The sequence below is a fragment of the Ceratotherium simum genome, chromosome 17 (assembly GCF_057802395.1).
Source record: "Ceratotherium simum simum isolate JZ-2026a chromosome 17, ASM5780239v1, whole genome shotgun sequence".
Lineage (NCBI taxonomy): Eukaryota > Metazoa > Chordata > Mammalia > Perissodactyla > Rhinocerotidae > Ceratotherium > Ceratotherium simum.
The window spans coordinates 32,571,492-32,595,534 of NC_141916.1; the positions used below are offsets into that span (position 1 = coordinate 32,571,492).

The 24,043-nt window shown below is 39.2% G+C and overlaps 1 protein-coding gene across 1 annotated transcript in view; it reads left to right on the forward strand.

Moving 5' to 3' along the window:
• The window catches only part of LOC101406248 (transmembrane O-mannosyltransferase targeting cadherins 1), a 258,671-nt gene that overhangs the window by 142,410 nt on the left and 92,218 nt on the right, over window positions 1–24,043 (forward strand). The window contains exon 8 of the mRNA XM_087442617.1: window positions 2,630–2,819. Coding sequence (XP_087298743.1) covers window positions 2,630–2,819 — 190 coding nt within the window. The remainder of the gene's footprint in view (window positions 1–2,629; window positions 2,820–24,043) is intronic.

Genomic DNA, 24,043 nt, shown 5'->3' on the forward strand with positions numbered 1-24,043 from the left:
CAGTAGCTACTTGTTGAGAGGAATTCATGGTGAATTGACTCTTAACATTGGAAGACAATTTAGAAATTATTGGATCTAACTTCTTTGCCAATCCAAGAATCCCTCCAAAAGAATCTGACGAATGAAGAAGGCCTTCTCTTCACATTCCGTACTCTTATGGTGCTCATCTCATTCTGCCTATTTAATATATAGGCCAATTTAATACATTCCTATTGCCTATTTAATGTATTCCTTGGGACAAGGAATTTATCTAATTCTTCGGTTTAATCTCATGTAGGGTGTCGGAGATAAATACAGCTGGATATTAGTTAAAGCAGTGAGAATGTTTTATTCAGTAACTACTCGTAGTAGGGGAAAGAGCTGAGTGCCATTCTGATTTGTTCAGAGGTGATTGGACATTTTAAAGGGGGGATGAGAGATGGGGGGAAGCTGGGGCTCAGTAGAGTTAGAGAAGTAAAACATTATGAAGGGTTGGTCATATAAGTGCAGTTAAGCTGGCTGTGTCTGCTGGCTGGCAGTTGTTGAAGTTAAGATTCTATCCTCCCACAGAGACTGAGAGACAGACCCTGTCCTTCCTGATGATTACATTTGAAAGGAATGGCTCTCAGGTCCTTAAGAAAGACACTTCTGAGTTGTAAGAGATACGTAGTCCCAATTGTAAGTCCTTTGTAGTAAACGTTCTAAGAAAGGGAGGTCAGGGGCCTTTTGTCAGATATTGGCTAGAACAAACGGTAAATTCTCCTAACAGCATTGCACTTTCTTAGGCAGGCATTTTAATGGGGGGCTCCAGTCATCCCAGGGATGTGGCCTGATACTGCTAGAGGCCGTGCTAGGGTTTGATCATCTCCTAGTGCAGAGGTTTGGATGGAGGGGAGGCATTATGTGCTGAGAGTTCTGCAGTTCTCAAGGGTCTAGAACAATACTTCTTGAATTCATGTGGACTGAACAAATTTAAATACACTCAATTTCCTCTGCCCGGAAAGGGGTCAGTTAGAATTCCTTCCACTTTACCTTAGTGTGGAGACACAGCCAGGAATTTTTTACCTCAATAAAAGAGGTAACATTGGTTTATAACATTATATAAATTTCAGGTATACATCATTATATTTTGATTTATGTGTAGACTACATCACCCAAAGACTAATTAACCATCCATCACCATACACATGTGCCATATTACCCCTTTTGCCCTCCTCCCTCCCCCCTTCCCCTCTGGTAACCAACAATCTATTCTCTGTATCTATGTGTTTGTTTGTTCTTGTTTTTATCTTCCACTAATGAGTGAAATCATATGGTATGTGACTTTCTCCCTCTGAGTTATTTCGCTTAGCATAATGCCCTCAAGGTCCATCCATGTTGTTGCAAATGGCAAGATTTCATCTTTTTTAAGGCTGAGTAATATTCCATTGTGTATATATATACCACAGCTTCTTTATCCATTCATCCGTTGATAGGCGCTTAGCTTGTTTCCAGGTCTTGGCTATTGTGAATAATGCTGCAATGAACATAGAGGGACAAATACCTTTTCAAATTAGTGTTTTCGTGTTCTTTGGTTAAATACCCAGAAGTGGAGTAGCTGGATCATATGGTAGTTCTATTTTTAATTTCTGAGGAATCTCCATACCGTTTTCTGGAGTCTGTACCAGTTTGCATTCCCACCAGCAGTTTGATGGTTCCCTTTTCTCCACATCCTCTCCAACGCTTAATTTCTTGTGTTTTTAATAATAGCCATTCTGATGGGTGTGAGGTGATATCTCATTGTGGTTTTGATATGCATTTCCCTAATAATTAGTGATATTGAACATCTTTTCATGTGCCTATTGGCCATCTGTATATCTTCTCTGGAAAAATATCTGTTCAGATCCTCTGCCCATTTTTTAATTGGGTTATTTATTTTTTTGTTGTTGAGTTGTATGAGTTCTCTATTTATTTTGGATATTAACTCCTTATCAGATGTATGATTTGCAAATATATTTTCCCAATTGTTAGGTTGTTTTTTTGTTTCATTGATGGTTTCCTTTGCTGCGTGCAGAAGCTCTTTAATTTGAGGTAGTCCCATTCGTTTATTTTTTCTTTTGTTTGTCTCCCTTGCCTAGGGAGACATGGTATTCAAAAAGACACTAAGACTGATGTCGAAGAGCATACTGCCTATGTTTTCTTCTAGGAGTTTTATGGTTTCAGGTCTTACATTCAAGTCTTTAATCCACTTTGAGTTAATTTTTGTGTATAGTGTAAGATAATGGTCTACTTCCATTCTTTTGCATGTGGCAACAGGGCAGCATTTCTGTCATATACTTTCATCAAGCTTTTCCTTCATAGCATTTATCTCAGGTTGTAATGTATTTATTTGTATAATAATTTTTAAATATATGTCACGGAAGCTCTGTCTTTACTTGTTTACCATTGAAAGGCCAGAACCCTACCACAGTGACTAGAACCTGTTACATATATTCCAAAATAATCAATTTAATGACTAAACGAATGAATGGCTTTCAATTTTGCCTTGTCTTTTCCTATATGATAACATTGATAGTATAGAAATGCTATTTAATAGAAACATGGTGAATGAATGTTTGCAAAATGTCATGGATCTTGAGTTGTGTTTCAGTGATTCTTCTTCTCTTTGTAGATTCCTTACCTATTCCTACCTCTTGGCCTTCAACGTGTGGCTTCTGCTTGCGCCTGTCACGCTGTGCTATGACTGGCAGGTCGGCAGTATTCCTCTGGTAGAGACCATATGGGACGTGCGGAACTTAGCCACCATCCTTCTGGCAGTTGTGATGGCCTTATTGAGCCTTCACTGTTTAGCAGCCTTCAAGGTAATTTTCTTAAAAATCAAATGAACTCTCTGCATTTGAAAAGAGATACTCTATACTCAATAATGCTTTTTTTCCAACAGGAGGTCTGGGTCTAAATTGAATCTACTCTTTTGTCTGAAAAACTTTGTGTATTTAAAATTTTCATTAAGTTGTATATATTTTAAAGACCTTAGTGGGGTTACAGACCATGGCCACCTTAATTATATGATTTCTTTTACTGTTTCTATCAGCCCTATAGGAAGTGAATCTGAAGTTTCATATTTGCAAACAAGAAATTTTTTTTCTGCTGTGTTTGGCTAATTTTTGAAGTAATTTGTTTGATTTCATGTGATGAGAAATAAGATAATGACAATATATTCACAAGTACTTAAAATATGGTTAAGACTCTACTTCCACTAATGACTGCCTGCCTGAGTTGTTGGGTTATTCTAACTCCAAAAAAAGAAAGGTAAAATGTAAAACTGGAAAAATTTATTAAATGTACCCATTTCACAAATGATCAAAGACAGCAAAGAACTTGAAAATGTTTCCTTATGAAAAACTGCTACTGCATTGGGTAAGACGCTTCATGCCTGAGGATGTACCCATCCCCCTAGATCTGGTGTAAAGACCCACAAGTCTACTGGCTAGAGGCGGCTGATTTGGTCTGGGAGACTAGCAGAGCAGCTGGAAATTTAAGGGGGAGATTTTGGAAGCAAGAGAGCTGTAGAAGGGCTGAGAATAATATACTCTCCATGCATTCATGGCTGACTGCAAATGACTTGTGCACATGGGGCTCTCTAGGGAGCATAAGCAAAATTGAAAGACTGGGGAGACTTACTTATTTGTTGCAAATTTTAATGAATTCTTCAACCCACACATAGGCCAGTCGGTAGAGGATGGAAGCATCCCTGGCTTGAGTTGTCTATCTGTGTATATAGCCTCAGTTCAAATTGTTGGCTGATTACAAAACTGGAGAGACATAAGAGAGATCCCCAGAGATCCAGGCAAAAGATAAAAAACACTGAGCAAAAATTTCAGCTCTCTGCAAAGAAACAAGTTTTTCAATTTGAGTCCAGGCAAGTTCATCGTATATTAAAACAGGAAAACCAGCAAATTTCAAAAGAACAAAATAGAATACAGAGTCACCACAATGTTATGACATACCATGTCTAGTTTTTTAATCAGATTACTGGACATGTAAAGAAACAAGAGAGTGTGACCCAAACTCTGGGAAAAAACTAGTCAATAGAAAATGGAATGGAATTGAGATTTCAGAGAGCTAAGCTCACACTTACATCATCAATTGATTTTTGACAAAGTTGCCAAGGTAATTCAATGGGGAAAGGATAGTCTTTTAAATAGAAGGTACTGAAATAATGGAATACCTATAGGAAAAAATGTGAATATCAACTCTTACCTCATACTGTATACTTAGAAATTCATTCTAAGTGGATTACAGTCCTAAACAGAAGAATTAAATAATACCAAAAATTCTAAAAGCAAATAGGAGAAAATCTCTGGACCTTGGATTAAGCAAAGATTCTTGGAGATCCATGAAGTACAATTATAAGAGAAAAAGTTGATAAATTAGACATCATCAGGATTAAAAATTTTGCTCCTCAAAAGATAATGTTAATTAAATCAAGAGGCCAGCCATGAATTGAGAGAAAATATTTGCAAAACATATATCTACAATGGACTTGTATCTGGGATATTTAAAGAGCTCTTAACACTCAATAATAAGACAAATAACGTTAAAAATGGGCAAAAGATTTAAATAGACACTTCACAAAAGAAGATATACAAAGGTTAATAAACACATGAAAAGATGCTCAGCATCATTAGTCATTAGGGTAATTCAAATTAAAGCCTCAAGGATTTGCCACTACACACCCACTAGAATGAGTGTAATTAAAAACAGTTATAATCCTAGGTGTTGACCAGAATGTAGAGCAGCTGGAACCCTCATACATTGCTGGTGGGAATGGAAGATGGCTCAGCCACTTTGGAAAAATTCGAGGGTTTCTTAAAAAGTTAAACATTAAAAAAAGCAGTTGTATTCCTCAGTGTCTACTGAAGAGAGATAGAAACTTATGTCCACACAAAAGTCTTGTACATAAATATTTATAGAAGCTTTATTCGTGGTAGCTGAAAAATGGAAACAATCTAATGACCTCAACTTGTAAATGGATAAACTTAACGTGGTAAATTATTCAGAAATTTAAAGGAGCAAACTACTACTACATAAAACAACATAGATGAACCTCAAACACAGTGGGCTAAGTCAAAGAAGCCAGACATATAAGACTATATACTATATGATTCCATTCATACAAAATTCTAGAAAAGGCAGAATTATGATGACAGAAAACATGTGGTGATGGAGATTGACTGTAAAGACACTTGAGGGAACTTTTTGAAGTATTTAATGCTTTCAAAAATTTGATTCTGGTGGTGGTGGCTGAACTATGTACATTTATGAAAACTCACCAAAATGTACGTGTAAAATGGGTGAATTCTATTGTATGTGAACTGCATCTCAATAAAGATGTATTAAAAAAAGATTCAAGTGTTACAAATAGATTAAAGGCTGGAATGAATACAGAAGTGAAATTTGAATATAAAACACAGTATGTGATCCTGAAAATGTGATCAAAAAAATTTTTGAATGATTAAAACCTTTTTTATTGAAGTGAAATTCACAAATATACAATTGACTATTTTAAAGTATACAATTTAGTGGTACTTACTATATTCACAATGTTGTGTAACTACCAGCTCTCTCTAATTTCAAAGCTTTTTCACCACCTCATAAAAACACCTCATACCCAATAAGTAATCACTCCCGACTCTTCCCTCGCCCACTCCCTGATAACCTTTAGTCTGCTTTCTGTCTCTATGGATTTGCCTATTTTGGATGTATTATATAAAAGGAATTATACAGTATTTGGCTTTTTGTGTCTGACTTCTTTCAGTTAGCATAATATTTTTGAAGTTCATCCAACTTGTAGCATGTATCAATACTTCATTCCTTTTTATGGCTGAATACTATTCCATTGGATGTATATACCACAATTTGTTTATCCATTCATTCATTGAGGGACATTCGGGTTGTTTCCACCTTTTGGCTATTATGAATAATGCTACTATGCACATTGTTGTACAAGTTTCTGTGTGGACATATGTTTTCATTTCTCTTGGGTATATACCTAGGAGTGAGATTGCTGAATCATAAGATAATTCTATATTTAACTTTTTGAGGAACTATTTTCCACAGTGGCTGCACCATTTTACGTTCCCACCAGGAGTGTACGAGGGATTCTATTTCTTTACATCTTTGCCAACATTTGTTATTTTTCATTATTTTGTTTAAAGCCATCCTAGTGGGCGTGAAGAGGTATCTCATTGTGGTTTTGTTTTGCGTTTCCTTGCTGACCAATGATGAACATCTTTTCATGTGCTTATTGGCCATCTGTATATTTTCGTTGGAGAAATGTCTATTCAAGCCCTTTTCTCACTTTTTAATTGGGTCGTCTTTTTGTTGTTGACTTGTAAGAATTCTTTATTATTCAGGATATTAAACCCCCAACAGATAGATGAGTTGAAAATATTTTCTCCCATTCTTTACATTGTCTTTTCATGTTCTTGATAATGTACTTTAATAGACAAAAATTTTTAATTTAATGACGTCCAATTTATTTTTGTATTTTGTTATTCATTGATTTTTGTGTCAAATCTAATAATCCATTCCCAAATCAAGTCATGAAGATTTACAACTATGTTTTCTTCTGAGTTTTATAGTTTTAGCTTAGATTTAGGTCATTGATCCATTTTGAGTTAATTTTTGTATATGGAATGGTGTATAAGTCCACCTTCATTCTTTTGCATGTGGTTGTCTAGTTGTCTCTGCACCATTTTTTGAATAAACTGTTCCTTCCTCCAAACAGCTTATTTTAAAGTAATCTTCTTATTAATCTTTCTGTAAATCAATTTTATAAGGCAAGGATGATATGAATAACCATCCTCAAGAAACTCCGGCATGCCCGTGAGTTATGTAAACTTGAGCTCAAATATCTTTTTCTTGATGAGGCCTCCCGTAACTACCCTATTTAAGATGTAATCACATACCTTCCACTCCACTTCTTATCTCCCTTTCACTTTTTAACTTTTCTTCACTATACTTCCAGTTTCTAAAATGCTATATAATTTGGTTGTTTTATGTAATGTCTGTTTCCTCCAACTAGGACGTAAGACCTATGAGGACAGAGATTATTTTTTTCTGTTTTCTTCACTGCCTTATTTCTAGCATCAAGAGCTTGCTGCATCCAATATTTATCTAAATTTTATTGTTTGCCACTCAGTGTATGTTACCTAGTGAATAAAACTATAAACAGGGGCCCGCCCAGGCATGCAAGCAGTCAAGTGCGTGCGCTCCGCTGCGGCGACCTGGGGTTCGCTGGTTCGGATCCCGGGCGCGCACCGACACACTGCTTGGCAAGCCATGCTGTGGTGGCGTCCCATATAAAGTGGAGGAAGATGGGCACGGATGTTAGCCCAGGGCTAGTCTTCCTCGGCAAAAAAAAAAGAGGAGGATTGGCAGATGTTAGCACAGGGCTCATCTCCTCACAAAAAAAATTAAAAAAAAACAAAACAAAACTATAAACAGCATCTCTGCTCCATTAGATTTTGGCATGCAGAACCCTTTTTTTTTTTTTTAAGTGAATTATCTAAAGCCTATAAAAGGACCATACTCAATAACAGTGTGAAATGTTTGGGGGTCAATATGAGGTTTGTTTTATTAGAGTCTGACCTTAGCTCATGGTTTGGCACGCCTGCTGTATTGTAATTGATCTGCAGGAGCAAATGAGTAGAGTGCTGGAGTGGTGTGTCAGTAAGAGTTTTCCTTGACTCCCTCCCAACTAATTACAGGGAGTGGGGAGTCCCCACTGGCTGTCATCTTGGTCAGGTGTGTTAAATATGGACTTTCATGATGGCAGTAGACCCTGCACACGGGTGAGCCTTGGCCCTCCCCAGAGTGTCTTTAATAACATGATGAATGAATGGAAACTTCCTCCTTGGAAGGCTGTTAATCCTTTTCTTTCATGGAATTTGTTCCAACATCACTGTAATGCATCAGGGAAAAAATTAGCAAAGCATTCCAGCTGTGGTGATTGTAAAATTGAGCTTTTCTGTGGTGGCTTTCATCTTGAAAATTCTTTGCAGAGATTAACTAAAGCCTTGGCAATTCTTGGAGGCCACTTACACTTTCTACATTTTTTTCTTCAGAGTTTGGAGACAGAGGTTTGGCGTCTGACTCATGTTTGTGTGGCCTTGCCTCTCTGTTCTTGATCTGCTTACACACTAGAAGGTCTTAAAAGTCAGATTTTCCTGCTGGTTAGAAGCCTCTGGGGGCCGGCCCCGTGGCTTAGCGGTTAAGTGCATGCACTCTGCTGCTGGCGGCCCGGGTTCGGATCCCGGGCGCCCACCGACGCACCGCTTCTCTGGCCATGCTGAGGCCGCGTCCCACATACAGCAACTAGAAGGATGCGCAGCTATGACGTACAACTATCTACTGGGGCTTTGGGGGAAGAAAAATAAATAAAATTATAAAAAAAAAAAAAAAAAAGAAGCCTCTGAAAGTGGGGATAATCCTATGTTTTCCGTGAGATGATTAGTTACTAAGGACATAATCTTAAGGACTCTGACTCCAAGACAGTAAACAGTAGGATTAAGCTTTTGTCAAAATAGAGGCTCTGCTTTATCGACATTCTTCTATGCTAAAAAGGAACAGTGGATGAAATGTTTGTAATGATGTCAGCGAAATAAACACAGCTCTGTTCACCTTGAATATTTCCAAATGATATATGTACTGTATTGATAAGTGTAGGAATGAGATTATTTTATAATCCCTGGCTGTGTCCTTAAATATTGAGATGGTGAGGCCGTACAATACGTTACCAGAAAAAACATTATTGGATAAACAAGCATAGACATTGAGTCCAGAGAATCGTGGAAAATATTTCTTTTATTTTCACCTTTGATTCTCAATCATACAAAAGTCACTCTGGCTTATATTCAAGGGAGAATATGTTCTCTTTAGCCTCACTGCTTCTTCCTCTTTCATGCTCTTAATTTTAATTGAGTGCCTACTAATTGCTAGGATTAGAACAGTGAATAAATGAAGGTCTTGTCTGCATGGAGCTTACACTTCAACACTTAAAATATGTTGTTATTTGTTAAGTGTTGATAAGAGCTGTGAGAGGTCAGGGCTGGCCTCCCAGGTATGCTATTTCAGCAGAGACATGAAGGAAGCGAAGGAGTGAGCACGTGGCTATTGGAGAAGAGTATTTCAAGTAGAAAGAAAGCAGGTGCCAAGGCCCTGAGGCAGAAAACTATGGGAGCATTTGTAGAACAGCAAGGAAACTGACATGGCTGGAGCGGAGTGAGCCAAGGGATAGAGACAACTGAAATGACATCAAAGAGATGATGGAGTGAGTGTGTGTGTGTGTGTGTGTCTGTGTGTACAGGATCAAGCCTAGGTCTTTTAAGCCTCTGCCTACTTACCGCTCTCCTGCCATGCTTCTTCCACTTGGCCTCTGGCGTTGTTGACAATCCAGTGTTTTTGTCTGGTTTTCTTGTTGATACGGCCAGGCCACAGAGGGGAACAAGACTGGGGAAAGAATTAAGGTCCTTCAAAGCATTTAGATGCTTCTGTGTGTGTTTGTGGAGAGTGGGAGGTGGGGATTGAAAGAAAAGGACGACCTTATAGTCAATAAGGGATTTGTAAGACATACAAATCTTTCTTTTGCTAATATTAACCTTTTTTGAGGGGGCATAATTTGGGGGCAATATATATGTTTACAACCTTTGTTTCTCCTCCAGTTTACCAAAACCTTCTTCTGTCATCCTCTCTTGTTATCAACCAGGGCACTGGAGGAGGGGGACATAATCTATCCTGTTACAGTTGTATTTACACTTATTTGAAATTTTCTGGAAATTATTTTGACTTCACAAAGCTACAAATTAACGCATGTAATAAATAAAACAGCAAGTGTGTTATTTTTCAATCCCTGCCCACTCTCCAAATCCTACCCTCCATAGGCCTCCTTTGAACATTTGTTGTTGTCCATTTTTACACTTATTAAAAGCGAAAACAAATTCTTTCTTTGATAAAAGTAAGTTAAGTTAGACACCATTACAAATTGCAGGCTCCTCCAGATCACTTCCACATCCAAGTGGAGTGTCCCTGTAGGTAAGCAACTCAAAGAGAAGCTGTTTGACTTTTGACAAGCTCCGTTCCAGGGTTGAGTGGGAGAACTAGGACACAGCATCTAAGAGTTTCCTTTCTCTGGAAATTACTGCAGGATGAATTTAGAGATTGTTTACAGTTTGTCCTGTTTTCATGGCATAAGAAATTTAAGACCTCAAGGAGTAGTTTATTATTTATCATAGAAGAGTTCACTTGCATCTTTGAGAATTTAAATGTAGAATTTGTCTTTTTCTGTACCTCTCCTTCATCTCTTCTTCCTATTCACACCCTTTATTCACTAGGAATACATTTGAGCTTATATTACATAATGTAGAGGACAATATAGAAATTCGTTATTCGATTGGATTTTTTTTTTTTTTGGTGAGGAAGATTCACCCTGAGTTAACATTTGTGCCAGTCTTCCTCTATTTTGTATGTGGGTTGCTGCCACAGCATGGCTAATGAGTGGTGTAGGTCTGCGCCTGGGATCCGAAACTGTGAACCTGGGCTTCCGAAGCAGAGTGCACTGAACTTCACCACTACACCATGGGGCTGGCCTCCTGGAGTGAATTTTTTTTAGCAATGAATTTTAAAGTCAACTAATTTGCTCTCACTTTTTGTGATGAGGATAATCACTCTGTTGGAATGTATGTACAGTAGAGATGAAGAGTATTTAAGCCGTGAAGGCTAATTATTCCGTTCTGTTCTGTGAGTAGTGAATGTCTATCTACCACGAGAACCATAGGCTGAGAATGTGCTTGGGTTTTTCTTTATGACTCTTGCAGACTGTATGTCGGACTGTTGACTTGCAATAAATAGTGACATATATCAGGAAAGTAGCAAGTCTCATTTGGATTGTTGAGAGGAGTTAATACCATTGGTCCTACTCTTTATGGGTGTTGTTTTCTCATGTCCTCTAATGTGATTTCCCTGCATTACAGAGGAATCACCCCTCAATTATATTTAAGAGTAATTTATTTGTTATTAGTTCTTTATACATTCTCACAGGGAAGATTCTAAGGTATTTTTATACCTTTTATAATCTTGTGGCATAGTTCTAAAAGTAAAACCTGAAGAAAAAAGAGAGTGATTAATGATTTTCCTAATTTGACCCGACTTTCCTAATAATGACCTCAACAATGGGGTATCTTTTGAGAATGAACATTAGGCAGTGGAGGCCTCCTCCCCCAAGTATGGGGCTTTAAGGGTTTGGTTTTTTTCATTTTTAGTAGAGATCACAGTTGTGTCCCTGTCTGTCTATGCATAGTTAGATGGTCTTCCACGTCACTCCCTTGAAACCAACACGAATTGTAGGCCACCTCTCTGGGCCCTAGAAAACAAGCCAGATTCTCAGATCCTCATGGGGATGAATCTGCAGCCTCACCAGTGGAGATGACCACCAGTGACAACTTGCTGGAAATGGAGGGGCAGGATGGAGGTGGAACTAATGCGTCTTCTCACTTGGAGAAGTGGCTGCATTCATCTCAGGGATCTCTCTTCCTGCCTCTTCTCAGCCTTGCTCTTGATTAACGTCCATGGTAGTCTGTATCGCAGCCCCCATCAATATACTCAGTAAAAGAGGAGCCAGATATCTGATGGACAAATAGAGATTGTCAGCCTTAGATCTCTCTTTCCTTAAAACCCCCATGCATCTCAACAAGGGGGTAAGGTTAGAATGAGAACCGCTACTGGAAAGTGATTATTTGCTCATTGACATTCTTACCTCATTCCCAAAAGGACTTGGAGCAGCTTATGGTACAGTACAAATACAGCACAATGGGATAGAGTAGGAGATGGCAAACTTTTTTTGCCAGAACCAGATAGTAAATATTTGCAGCTTTGCTGGTCATACAGTCTGTCACAGCTATTCAACTCCACCATTGCACCATAAATTAGCTGACTGCTGGGATAGAACATTGTACTACCATAGACCCATACAGTTGACCTAACATGATTTCAGATTTCTGGAAATTATTTTGCGTTTAGCTCAGGCAAATAATAGGTTATGGTATTATTGTGGCATATGGATCACTATGGAGTACATCTTGTAAATTTCGGAAGCGTCATTTTGAAACCTGGTAAAATAGGCATCAAGTTTTAATATACCAAATGGTAAAATAAAATTGAACTTGGGGCGTGAAGATTGCATTTAATGGTTGAATGGCTCTATGCCAATGCTAGTTTGTTTTTTTTTTCCTTCTGGCCTACATTTCTTCTCAGTTCCCATTCTCTGCAAGCACCACATTCTCCATCCTTTTTCTATCCTCAATGCATGAAAATTCTCCTCATTCACTTATAGATCCAGTCTTTCTAGGCCATTTACAACCCATCCATCCAGTTTGTCCTGCTTTGGACCATTGCAGTCACTGATAGAAGAGGCCCTGATGGTCTCTTCTCTGTGACCACCAGTGCCATGGGAGTAGCCATTGTCTGGGATGCCTCTCCGTCTCAGATTTGACTGGCCCAGCTGATCCAGGCTCTTCTCACTGCTCTCAGCTGGCTTCTTCACCTGTCACTTGTTTGCCTGTGGTGATAACGTCCTGCTGCTTGGGTCACAGTTTTCCAGGTCAGTACCTATAGTCAACTTTGGCCCTTAGGCCGTGCTCCAAAGCTCAGATTTTTGTTTATATCATTTTTCTGATGAGTGTTGGAAAATGAGCTTACCGCTTTATCAGATGCAGTGTTGGAAAATAGAGAAGTTGGATTTGTACCTCTTTTTAAAATGGAACATATTTAAAGATCCATTGCTATTGCTTCTTTCCACATAGTTTTATGTCTCTGCTTTGCTATATGTGATACTTATTGTGACGTATGTTCTGTCACTATAATTTCACTTGGTAGTCTGCTTTAAATTCGTGAACACCAGCCTCAAGTGGAAGCCAGTTCCCTGCCTGTTGGACACAACTCAGGTGTGTGTGGAGGAGCGCTGCCCTGAGTTCCAGATCAAGAGTCCTGAGGCTGGGAGGAGGGAGCCGTGGAGTGATTAGCACTGACCTGAGTGTGAGGCCAGGCTCTGCCACTTACCAGCTCTGAGCTCACCTCGTTCAGCCTTGTTCCTGCACCATAGTGTAGGGTCGTTGTGATATTGAACCAGGGCACATGAGACACTCAGCACAGTGGCGCACAGGGAAAGCATTGGGTCCCTGTCAGCTGTCTTTATAGTCTTTGTGTCATCATTATTGTCACCATCATAATGTTGTCACAGCTCAAAGTCAGGAAAACAATAAGGGCTCCTGTTTTCCATTCTGGAGGAATAACCAGACTTGAAAAAACATAATCCAGTTGACTGCCTATTTTGATTCTATATATTTCAATATACAATCCTGCTTTACATGATCAAAAAATATTCTAGTGGTACTGAAGATTAATCCTGTCCCCCCCAACCTCTCTTTCTTCTCCACCCTAGGTAACAGAGGTTAAATTCTTGACCTAAGAGCTAGTGGTATTAACATATGTTCGGGTTTTTAAGGCTTAAGCATATTTTGGAATTTGGAAGTAGGTATGTTCAAATATAATGGAAGGGCAGAATCCAAACACAAAACTACTCTGTTAGTGAAAAAAAATGAAGAAAATGGTGACAAATATCACTGACTTATTTATAAATGAACATTGGAGTTATCACCTAAACCTCCCAACTGTAGAAATATTATAGATGTCTTTAAAGGTATTTGAAAGTTTAGCAAAATAGGCAAGATATTGTTGTTCTGAAAACTTCTTACTATCATTGGTGGATTTCTCCATTCCATTCAGTGATGAGTGTTGGAACGAAATAGACACTAGAAATGCAACTTTGTATTCAGTGGCTACTTGGAAATCAGAGACCCTGGAGCAAAGTCTTCCCAAGGCATTCCTTTTGGCCCATGATTAATATGTCACCTGTGAAGTCATTCTCCCTGTGCTGGATCTGAACCTTATACAAACCCTTCTTCCTCATGTTCTGTGTAATATACAATTCAGTTGTACCTGGGGTGCTCTGCTTGGCTTTTGATCTGAGCCTGGCAGGAGTTTTTTCACATCATTAAATAATTTGTTTTATTCTTTCCCTTCCCAGGGCAATTACATTTTCGTTAAGTCACACTCTTTAATAAGAAAATGACTTACCCACCCTCTGATGTTTATACCTTAGTTGGAAGACTCACTGGATTTATTAATGGAAGAATTAGATAGTTGCATAATGGAAAAAGGAGTTTTTGGACGTCAGTAACAGCTTGCTTTCTTTTTCATGATTGTATGCTTTATGATTCTCAGTGAGGGTTCGTAGTCTACTTACTTGCTTTTACTCAGAATAATTGACACCTTTTGAGTAATAATCTTAATTTTTAACACTTTATTTCTCTTAATGATTCATACTCTCATAAAAGCAGCTCATTACCGCTTAGCCTTACAATACTCCTGATTGTTTTTAAACTCTTAAAAAGGTCAAAAGACATTTTTGTAACTCCTGGAGCCATTCTATCCTTTCTATTTCCATTCGGAATATGAAATTTCTATTTAAAAGAGCACACCTTTTTCCATCTTGTTCTAAGAAAACCATGAAATATGTTATTAGGACTCGCAGAGATAAAAGCAGCTAAAACAGGTCCCTCTAAACAGAAAGCCCGTTGGAAATTGCTTATTGTACTGGAAAATACAAAGAAGACTGAAGTGATTGATTGCCAGATTCTTTAAGTGGTTTGCTGTAAGTACAATGCCCAACAAGCTTATAAAGGGATGCCGATTGTAATAAATACAACCTGAGGAGAATCACCCCCCCTTAAAAATTTAAAGTTCCTTACTTTTTATACATACTTTGCCTAAAGAGGCAGCATAGAATATTAGAAAGAAAGCAAGTTTGTAATATGAGCTTTAATGTTTGTATATCTACATTATTACACATCAAAATATTGACAATAAAGTCTTCCAACTTCTTTCTCACCTGAAGTATAATAAGAATAAATGAAATAATGTGTCTGGTACCTGGGGTTGTTCAGAAAAGAAAGTGCTATATAAATGCATTTCCACATGATGTCTCAGACTCAACATTCTGAAATTTAACTCCTGAACTTACCCGTTCATTGTTTCCCCAACAGCGTTTTCATCTCAGTGCATTCTACTAGGTGCCCAACCCAGAATTCTTGGATTTTTCTTGTTTCCTCTTTCTCTCTCTCTAATATCATATCCAACCCACCAATAAATCCTGTTGTCTGTACTTTCAAAATGTATCCAGAATCTGACCACTTCTCTCCACCTTCACTTCTCTCGCCCTGGTCCAAGCCACCAGCATCTCTCACCTGCGTTATTGCCGTAGTCACTTAACTAGTTTCCCCGCTTCTACCCTTGTGCCAGTGGTCCAGTCTATTCTCAACACAGTGACCAGAATGATTCTTTAAAAACATAAGTCAGATCATGTCCCTCTTGTGCTTAAAATCTTCCAGTGGCTCCTCATGTCTCTCAAAGTAAAAGTCATAACCTTTATATTCGCCTAAATGGTTCTACAGGCCCTGGCCCCACCCTCCCCTTACCCCATTCTCTCTCTTGTTCCTTCCTGAACTCATGGCCTACTGTGAAATGAGCACTGTGGCCGACTCCTTCATCTCCTGCAAGTCTTTGTTTAATTGCCACCATCTCAACAAGGCCTACCTGTCCACCATGTTTAGAATTGCAACCCACTTCTTGCTCACCTTATTATATTGCAGAAACCCCTTGCCAGGCTCTGGCTCTCTTTCTTATTTTTTTTATTTTTTTTGCTCTCTGGAAGGCCAGGGAGTTTTCTTTTTCCGGGGGGGATGGGGGGCGGTGGGGGTGGGTCCGGGGGAGGCGTCTATTTTGCTAACTGATGTATTCCAAAAAGCCTAGAATAATACCTGGGAAATACAAAGGAGATGGAAGTTATTGATTACTGAATTCTTGAAGTGACTACCCATAAGCACAATGCCCAAAGAGACTATAAAGAGATAGTAACAAGACATATTTGTTGAATGAACGAATAATCAGTGACCATCTTTTACCAAGAGAACCATTACTGAGGATGGGAAAATTTTCAAGAGTACTTTGACAGGCAAATGAATTGAGGGGAGGTGTCCGACAGCACCCTGGGTGCTCCTATACTTTCTGTGTCTCTCATAGGTAAAGGCCAGGGGTCTGAGCAGCATAACTAGTTGCAGTCAGCAGCCACATATGTAGCTGTGTGATGGAAATGGTCTTAAAAGCTGTCAGAGTACTTAGCGACAAGCAGAATAACTTTGTAGGGGCTATTTAGGTACAGGACGGTGCATTTTAAGAGGAAAGCAGTAAGATATTAGGTATTTAATTCATTCACCACTCATTGGATTCAAACAATATGCTGAGTATGGAGAATAAAGATAGAATAAAACCCAGAAGAAGAGCTTGTTTTTCTCCACTTTCGTTCCATCCCCCCACCTCTGAGAGAATTATCCTTCTAAAAACCGATATGATCTAAACATGCCTCTCACCTGCCAAGAAGCCTTCCTGCTCTCGGGACTGAAGCCAAGACTATGCAGATTGATGGCTGAATAAAGTTCTCTAAATATATAGTGATTTTTAACATGGAAACTGGTGGTCAGCTATTCTTCATCTCTATCAAGGGCAAACAACAGAAAATGTCTTTCGATTGTAGCATGAAGGCTATAGCTGAGATGAAGGGAGAATTTTCTGTTTCACGGACAGTGAGATGATTTTTTGGGACAGATTATAGAGACTTCTAAGGTGGAAACTTTTCTTTTTAACTTCATTCTGCTTGAGCAGTTTATACCAGCATTTCTCCAAATATGTTCTAGCATCACGCAGGTCATTAAATTGGGTTACTCTAAATACAGATTCTGCATTTCAGAAGTACTAGATTTTAAAAAGTTTAACATATTTCATTACTGTGCTCTAAACCTTCTGAGTTCCAAATGGGATGTATAGTAAATGGCATTTCTCAAATTTATTTGAATTTGGAACCCTTTTTAGGGGCTTCTTGCAGGATCAGTGTCCTGGGAACACAGTGCTTTGGAAAGTCTTGACTTAGATATATCAGGGTGGATGGATAAGTGAATTTTGAGAGTCCATTCTTGGGCAGTGTTTAAACATTTTCTTGCCTGCCGTATTTGTACCTTGAAGAAGAACAGCCACCACCACAGAATTGTCATATTATTATCCCTTTAGCAATACCACCTGAAAAAGCATTCCTTTGAAACCATTTCTTTTAGAGTTAGAGTTTCCAACTAGTCAACAGCGAGTGAAAGGTGAGACCTTGAAACAGATTGATGGAATCTTGTTCTCCGTTGTACTGAGGCTGTAATTAGAAATGTGTGTGTGGGTATTTGAGACAATGACTGTGACTACTGAGACTCATGATGGGATGAGGGACACTACATGGCCATCCATAAAATGTTATTGTTTGGGGAAGCAGGTATCACCTAGTATTTGAAGTGACAGATTCCGAAGTAAGACCAAAGTAACACCGCCTCTCTCTCTCCACATCTGGTTTTCCTTGTAACTGGAGAAATTTCAGAATCATATCTTCACCTGCTTAGCTGTTGATTTAAAAAGAAGATACTTGACAGAGTACTCTGTGTGTTACCTGAGTAGAAAGTGAGCTATTCTTGCTTCAGAATATAGTTCCTTGCATGGAAGGTTCCTGTAGGAGAGCTGGAGGACAGAGAAAGGACTCCCTTGAGCTTCATGATAAGCCAGTGTGTGACTGTTTGCTAATAAATTGTTGCACTTTTGGCAGAATTTCATCTAAAACTTGCGTTCGTTTTTGTATCCTGTCTGGCTCTAGTTGCCAGAGGCCACCAGTATTTAGAGAAGGACCTGGCAACTTTAAATGGCCAAATTGGCTTAGAGAGCGTGTGATCCAGGACTCTGGCATTTGGTATTAAAAAGTGATGAATTGGGAAGACCATTTATTAATGTCAGCCTCCCTGGCATTGCCTTGAAAATTATCTCCGTTCCAAGGCACCACAGTCCCTTCTGATTTGGGTGACTTTGGCCAGTAAACTCTAGTTTTCTGCCTATTAATAGATTTAGGTGCTCACTATGACAGTGTCTTCACTTGGGAATAACGTGATGCCAAGGCTTGTTGGGGAAACACTTTTAGCCTATGTTTTTCCATCTAAGACTTTTTTTCCTATTACCTTGTAAGAATTTCCCAAGGAGAAAATGACTCCCAAATAGGGAATATGTGGTAGAATTCTTACTTGTATCTTTATGTCAAGCCTCATACGGATCATATTAAGCTGCTTCTCTCTTGTATACATTTTCGAGATTTATGCTGTTGCTCTTTGGTGGAAAGCTATCCTAATGAAACAATGATAATAGGTGTTCAAACGTCTGAACTCTGAAAATTACAAGTATTTGATACTATTTTGAAACACAGGGCCTTAATTTCCATCCTTTGCTACATTCATTAGTCTGTTAAATTTGGCCTTTTAAACTTTGATACGAGGGCTGTTTGAATGCACAGTTAAGGGTGAGGGAAGAACATTATTTAATCATGTCAGATATTTGGAAAAAGAGCTTTTTAACAACTTCTGATGAAACAAAGTGATCCATCCAGCTGTTATCTCCGTATGTTTCAGAAGCAGGAAAGTGAGTCTTATCCAGTGAGATGCAACATATTTTGATTGTAGAAGATATTTTGATTTTGGATGAGTACATTGACAGATAACAGGAACCAAATCCACTATTAATAGTAGTTTCAATTGTACTTGTAAATCTCAATTGTACAAGTAAATCTCACTTTTTTTAGCTGTTAAGAGAGAAGCTTACTAAATTTCTTATTACTTTCATATATTGTAACCTTGAAGTAAGCCAGACATTTCACTGTAATTTGTTTGATGAAGTATGATGAATTATTGTCTTCAAGAAATATTGCTCTAAAATATTTGGATCCTGACTGTGTGAAGCTGTGCAAGATTTTTGTGGTTCCTTCTCCTTATTCATTTTAGATTACAGAGGGAAGAAGGGACTGTCTTCTGTATGACAATCCCAAGTGGGTAGATGAATCATACATTTTAGTGAATGTGCTCACTGTGTGAAAAAGTAAAACATCTTGTGCCTTTCTTAACAAAAAATAAGTCTATAGCATCCTGCTTTGGAAGGGTTTGACAGGGGGACATCTCCTTAACAGAAATATTTGAGCAGTGGTCATAGGTGGAAGACTGCTTCTGCCCGGCATGTACATTTCCATAGGAACAAAACTATTTATGAAAATGCATCTAATTTATGCTCTAATTTATGCTCTCCCTGTCTTCTCCACTTCTTCAAAGCTAAATTCACTCATGACTTTACTTGCACAGTTAAATCAGTCTTCTCGTTTCCAATTGAATCCTTACTGAGGGAAAACACTGGTTAATCATTCCTGCCTCCCTGCACTGGGTCACCTTACTAAGTTATAGTTCTTGACCTAGGATTCTGTGGCATTACATTTGTCATCTCCGTTTTGCCACCCAGAGCTGGATGTGTGAGCATGATGCAAGTCCTGGGCCTCTGAGCAGTGGACTCGCTCTCTCTTCCCTCTTCTGCTCTGGACAGGTTCCAGGCACAAGATTGAGCTCTGCTGACATTTTCTCTCCTTGTTTCTCATGGGCACCCTGTCTAGCACACTGTTGACCCTCCTCTGGACAGGGCCTCCCCTGAAACCAGGGGTGTCTGAGGGGGTCCTGGTACTTCCCCCCAGCTCCTCCTTTCTCCTGACTCCACCCAGCTAGCTTTGATGCCAACACTTATGAACACATATCTCTTAGAACAACACCACTATTTTGATTTTCCAAATCCACCTTCCTGAGTGAATACCTGATATGTATATGAATATGACAGATATGTTAAAAGATTAAGTGGTTATCACAGTATTATATTCCTGGAAGATTTATATATACACTGTTCATAGTAAACAGTTGAATATTAAAAATGGAAACTTAGAGCAATAACAACTTACAGAGCACGTGTAGATTAAACTTTAGAATGTCTTTGTCCCACCTACCTGTCTGCTTAGCTTACTCATTGTGCCTCTCTGGTCACTAGATTATGAATGTTCTCTCATTTTCCTTAGTACGAAGGGCCATTTCATCATAGTATTTGATTTTTTATACCAAAATAATCATTATCCTCCTCTTAAGGCTTCTTAAATACAATTTTGACTTACAATTCAGTAATTAAGACCAGTCAAATCAATTATGTCTTAACATATTGTGGCTGGTAGACACGGATAGGTCCATTCTTCCAGAGGCTGGTTGTCAGAATGAGTAGGTGGACCATCTGAAACCATTCATTCAACAGAATACATGACAAGGAATACATGTTCTGTGCTGCATATCCTGCTGTATCCCTGAGATTGTAGAATACCTGTGTTTGCATTTATCTGGCAAAGTGAATCAATGGTGCCCTCTGTCACAGGCCTCGGAGGTGAGATTTTGTAGACTACCTTAGAAGTGTCTTACTTGGCAACCTCCAAATTGCTTGCTGGGTCTTATCTGCTGTCAGTGTGTTTCTGCTACAAAATTGGAAGGCAGTGAAGGGCTGAAACTCCCCCGCAATCCCCCTACACTCGACAACAGCTTTGGATTCCAAAGGCATGTGGACCGTGGGGAAAGGACAGGCTTTGCAGTGAACCAGCCTCAGTTTGAAACCCTTGTTTCTCACTAATTAGATCAACTTGGATAAGTGTTTTAAGCCCTCTGAGCCTCAATTTCCTCATCTATGAAACTGGGGATAATTACCTACACTATAATATTATCATGAAATTTCAGTGGGACAATTTAAGTCAAATTTCTGGCATGTGGTATGTGCTTGAGAGATATTTGTTTTTCCTACATCCTCTACCATTTGCAACTTACCAGGTGGTTTTTATTGCCCCATCCGCATGTCTCCCTCCCATGGCACACATATAATAATTTATAAGTTGAACATCACCTTAGGAGAGATCTTGTCTTGCTGCTTCCTTCCATCTCTAGTCTTCCTCACTCTTTATATATATATATATATATATATATATATATATATATATATATATATATATATATATATACACACACACACATATATATATATACACACACACACACATATATATATATATATATATATACACACACATATATATATATTTTTTGGTAAGGAAGATTCGCCCTGAGCTAACATCTGTGCCAATCTTCCTCTATTTTGTATGTGGGTTGCCACCACAGCATGGCCGCTGATGGGTGGTGTAGATCTGTGCCTGGGAACCAAACCCAGGCTGCCGAAGTGCAGCGCACCAAACTTAACCACTAGGCTATGGGGCCGGCTCCTTCCTCACTGTATTTTTAATACATAGCTTTCTAGTGCCTTTCCCATTTTTGTTCAGAACTGCAGATGGTGATGAAGAAAGTTCATTTCTCTGACTTCTCCTGTGTCTCCATAAATTCCTGTAAAAGTTTCATTCTAATCAGGAAAACATTTTTTGAACAATGTTTTTCTAATTTACTTTTAATTCCCTCAACTCCTTACTAGTGCTTGCTTAAGTGAGTGGCATTTTTTGCACTGGACTATATTTTCCAATCTTGTTACTTCTAAAGTGCCTTTTTTTTTTTTTTTTTAAAGATTTTATTTATTTTATTTTTTCCCCCCAAAGCCCCAGTAGATAGTTGTATGTCATAGCTGCACATCCTTCTAGTTGCTGTATGTGGGACTCGGCCTCAGGATGGACGGAGAAGTGGTGCCTCGATGCGCACCCGGGATCCGAACCCGGGCCACCAGCATTGCAGCGCGCGCACTTAACCACCAAGCCACAGGGCCGGCCTAAAGTGCCTTTTAAAAGACTTTTGCTTTTATTTTTCTTTGAACATTTAAAACATACTTATGCAGAATGTAACATCCATTTCCAACTTTATTTCTTTACTCTCAGTTAGAGTAAAGCAATCTGAGAGCTTCACTCCTCTACCTGATTAACCTTGAAATGTAATTGTGTGCTCTTGTGAGATAAGAAGTTTCAATCCCAGGAACTAGTGTTGGCAAGAAGATTCAGATTGTTGATTAAAAGCAAATCAAACAAAAAACCCTATGAAGTCCAGAACCAAAGACCAGAAATCGAAAATGTCAGTTTATGAATGCTGTGATTTTAATCTGCCTCCGGCTCTGTTTGTCAGTGCATCTGGCAGTGCTGCTTGGTGAAGAAAGTTTGGCATGGGAAGAAGCAGTGTTTAATTTGGCTCAGAGAAAACACGGAGTGTACAAATCTACTTTTGTCTCTGAGGGGTTATAATTTCTTCATTCATTTCCCCTTTTAAAATTTTTCTCCCCATACATTTATGAGTAAATTTCAGAGCACATGAAAGTAAGGAAATGATATCACCAGCTTGAGCCAAGTAGAGTGTGGGTTGGCAGCTGTGATGTTGAGATCCTGAACCCAAGCCATTTGCTGTCCCAGCTCAGCTTATCCTGTTGATTTTAGACTAAGGAGAAAAAAAGTGCAAATGGTCCCTTTTCCTGCTGACATTAGAGATGTGAATTGGGTTCATGTCCTGGCAAGACTGTCCTTAAACCTCTTGCAGTGTGACATTGTGTCCTCCCAGGTGAATATGTATCAGCAAGGAATTTGGCATCCATGAGTGAGGCTCTGAAAATCAGCTTTTAATTTTTCTTTTTGTCTCTACGCTTAAGACTGCCCCAAGATTCCTCTTGCCTCCTGCATTGCTGCTATGGAGTTCAGATTCCAGATCTTGTTTGAGTCATAAGAAGTGGTCTTTCGCATTTGATATCACAGTAGCAATAAAAATTCAAAACTGCCTCTTCTCCAGTTGTTGAGGGATTGGTCTCAATCTCATTTGCCAGAAAAAAAGCTCTCTCAGATTGGTATTTGTTTTGACTGTTTTTATACAACATTTTAAATGTTCTCTAGCCTTAATGGTCTTAAAAATGATGGTTTGCCCAAGGGCTGAAACGTAAAGGAGGTATAACAGTGTAAGGATGGGACCGAGACAGGAGTGGGCTGGAGCCGGCTCCTTCTGGCTCACAAGAGCCAGAGTTCTGCCCTTGCTTTGGGATCCACTTCTCTGCTTCTATCACTATGCTCTTTCACTCTGAGCTGATCAATCAGTCAGTCCTTACGGGAAACACATGGCACAGCCAATGGAGTGATCGAAGAGAGCTTATGAAGGGACCATTTGCAGTGATGTGGGCAGGGTTAGTGGAGCCAACATGCCAAGTGACACCTACCAGATGGCCTGAAGGGGCAAAGGAGGGGATTGTCACCAGCACTATCGCCATGGAGAGGAGCCCCAGACGAGCTGTGTCTGTAGACAGGCGAACTGGGCCACTGCCAGACAGTGGTAGAGGAGCGAGGGGGCAGGGCTGTAAAATTCAAAGGAAAACACAGACAACAGTGAAGGTCAGGTAGACAAGAGGGCAGCCCTTGAGGAATGAGTTCAAGGTACATTTGTGCAGAGCTCAGAAAGAATCCTGTTGCCCAAAACAGCCAAGCTCGTTCTGTCCTTGTTCCTCCAGCTTGGCACTTCCCATTCTGGTCTTGAAAGCATCCTTCTTGGCTTCTGAGGTAGTGTTTTGAGGATAAGACTGCTTCTCTATCCATTTGGTACAGTCTCTATTATCATCATCCTTGAGAGCATCAATAAACCTAAGGGCTTTTGTAGATTCAATTTTCATGATGTTTTAATTGTAAACCTGAGCCCCTGATTTGCTCAAGTGGAGACCCACCGATGCGTTTCCTGTGGACAGCAATAGGGTTGGTGGCTGCGAAAAATTCTTAAAATGTACAAAGCAGCACAGGGAGAGCCCAGGTTCCCGATTTTTGCAGGAAGGATACCCGAAGGCCTATGCAGCCTTGGGGAATATTTCTCACAAAAATAATGCAGTAACCTCCACTTTCTTGCTGATTTGTAGTCACAGCCATTTGTGAAGGAGCCAAAGGTCTAAGACAAATAAGCATTTACGACGGGGATAACAATGCTCACCTCCACAGAGTTGATGTGAAGATTAAATTCGAGTTTATTTAAACTTGCACAGTTCGGATTGC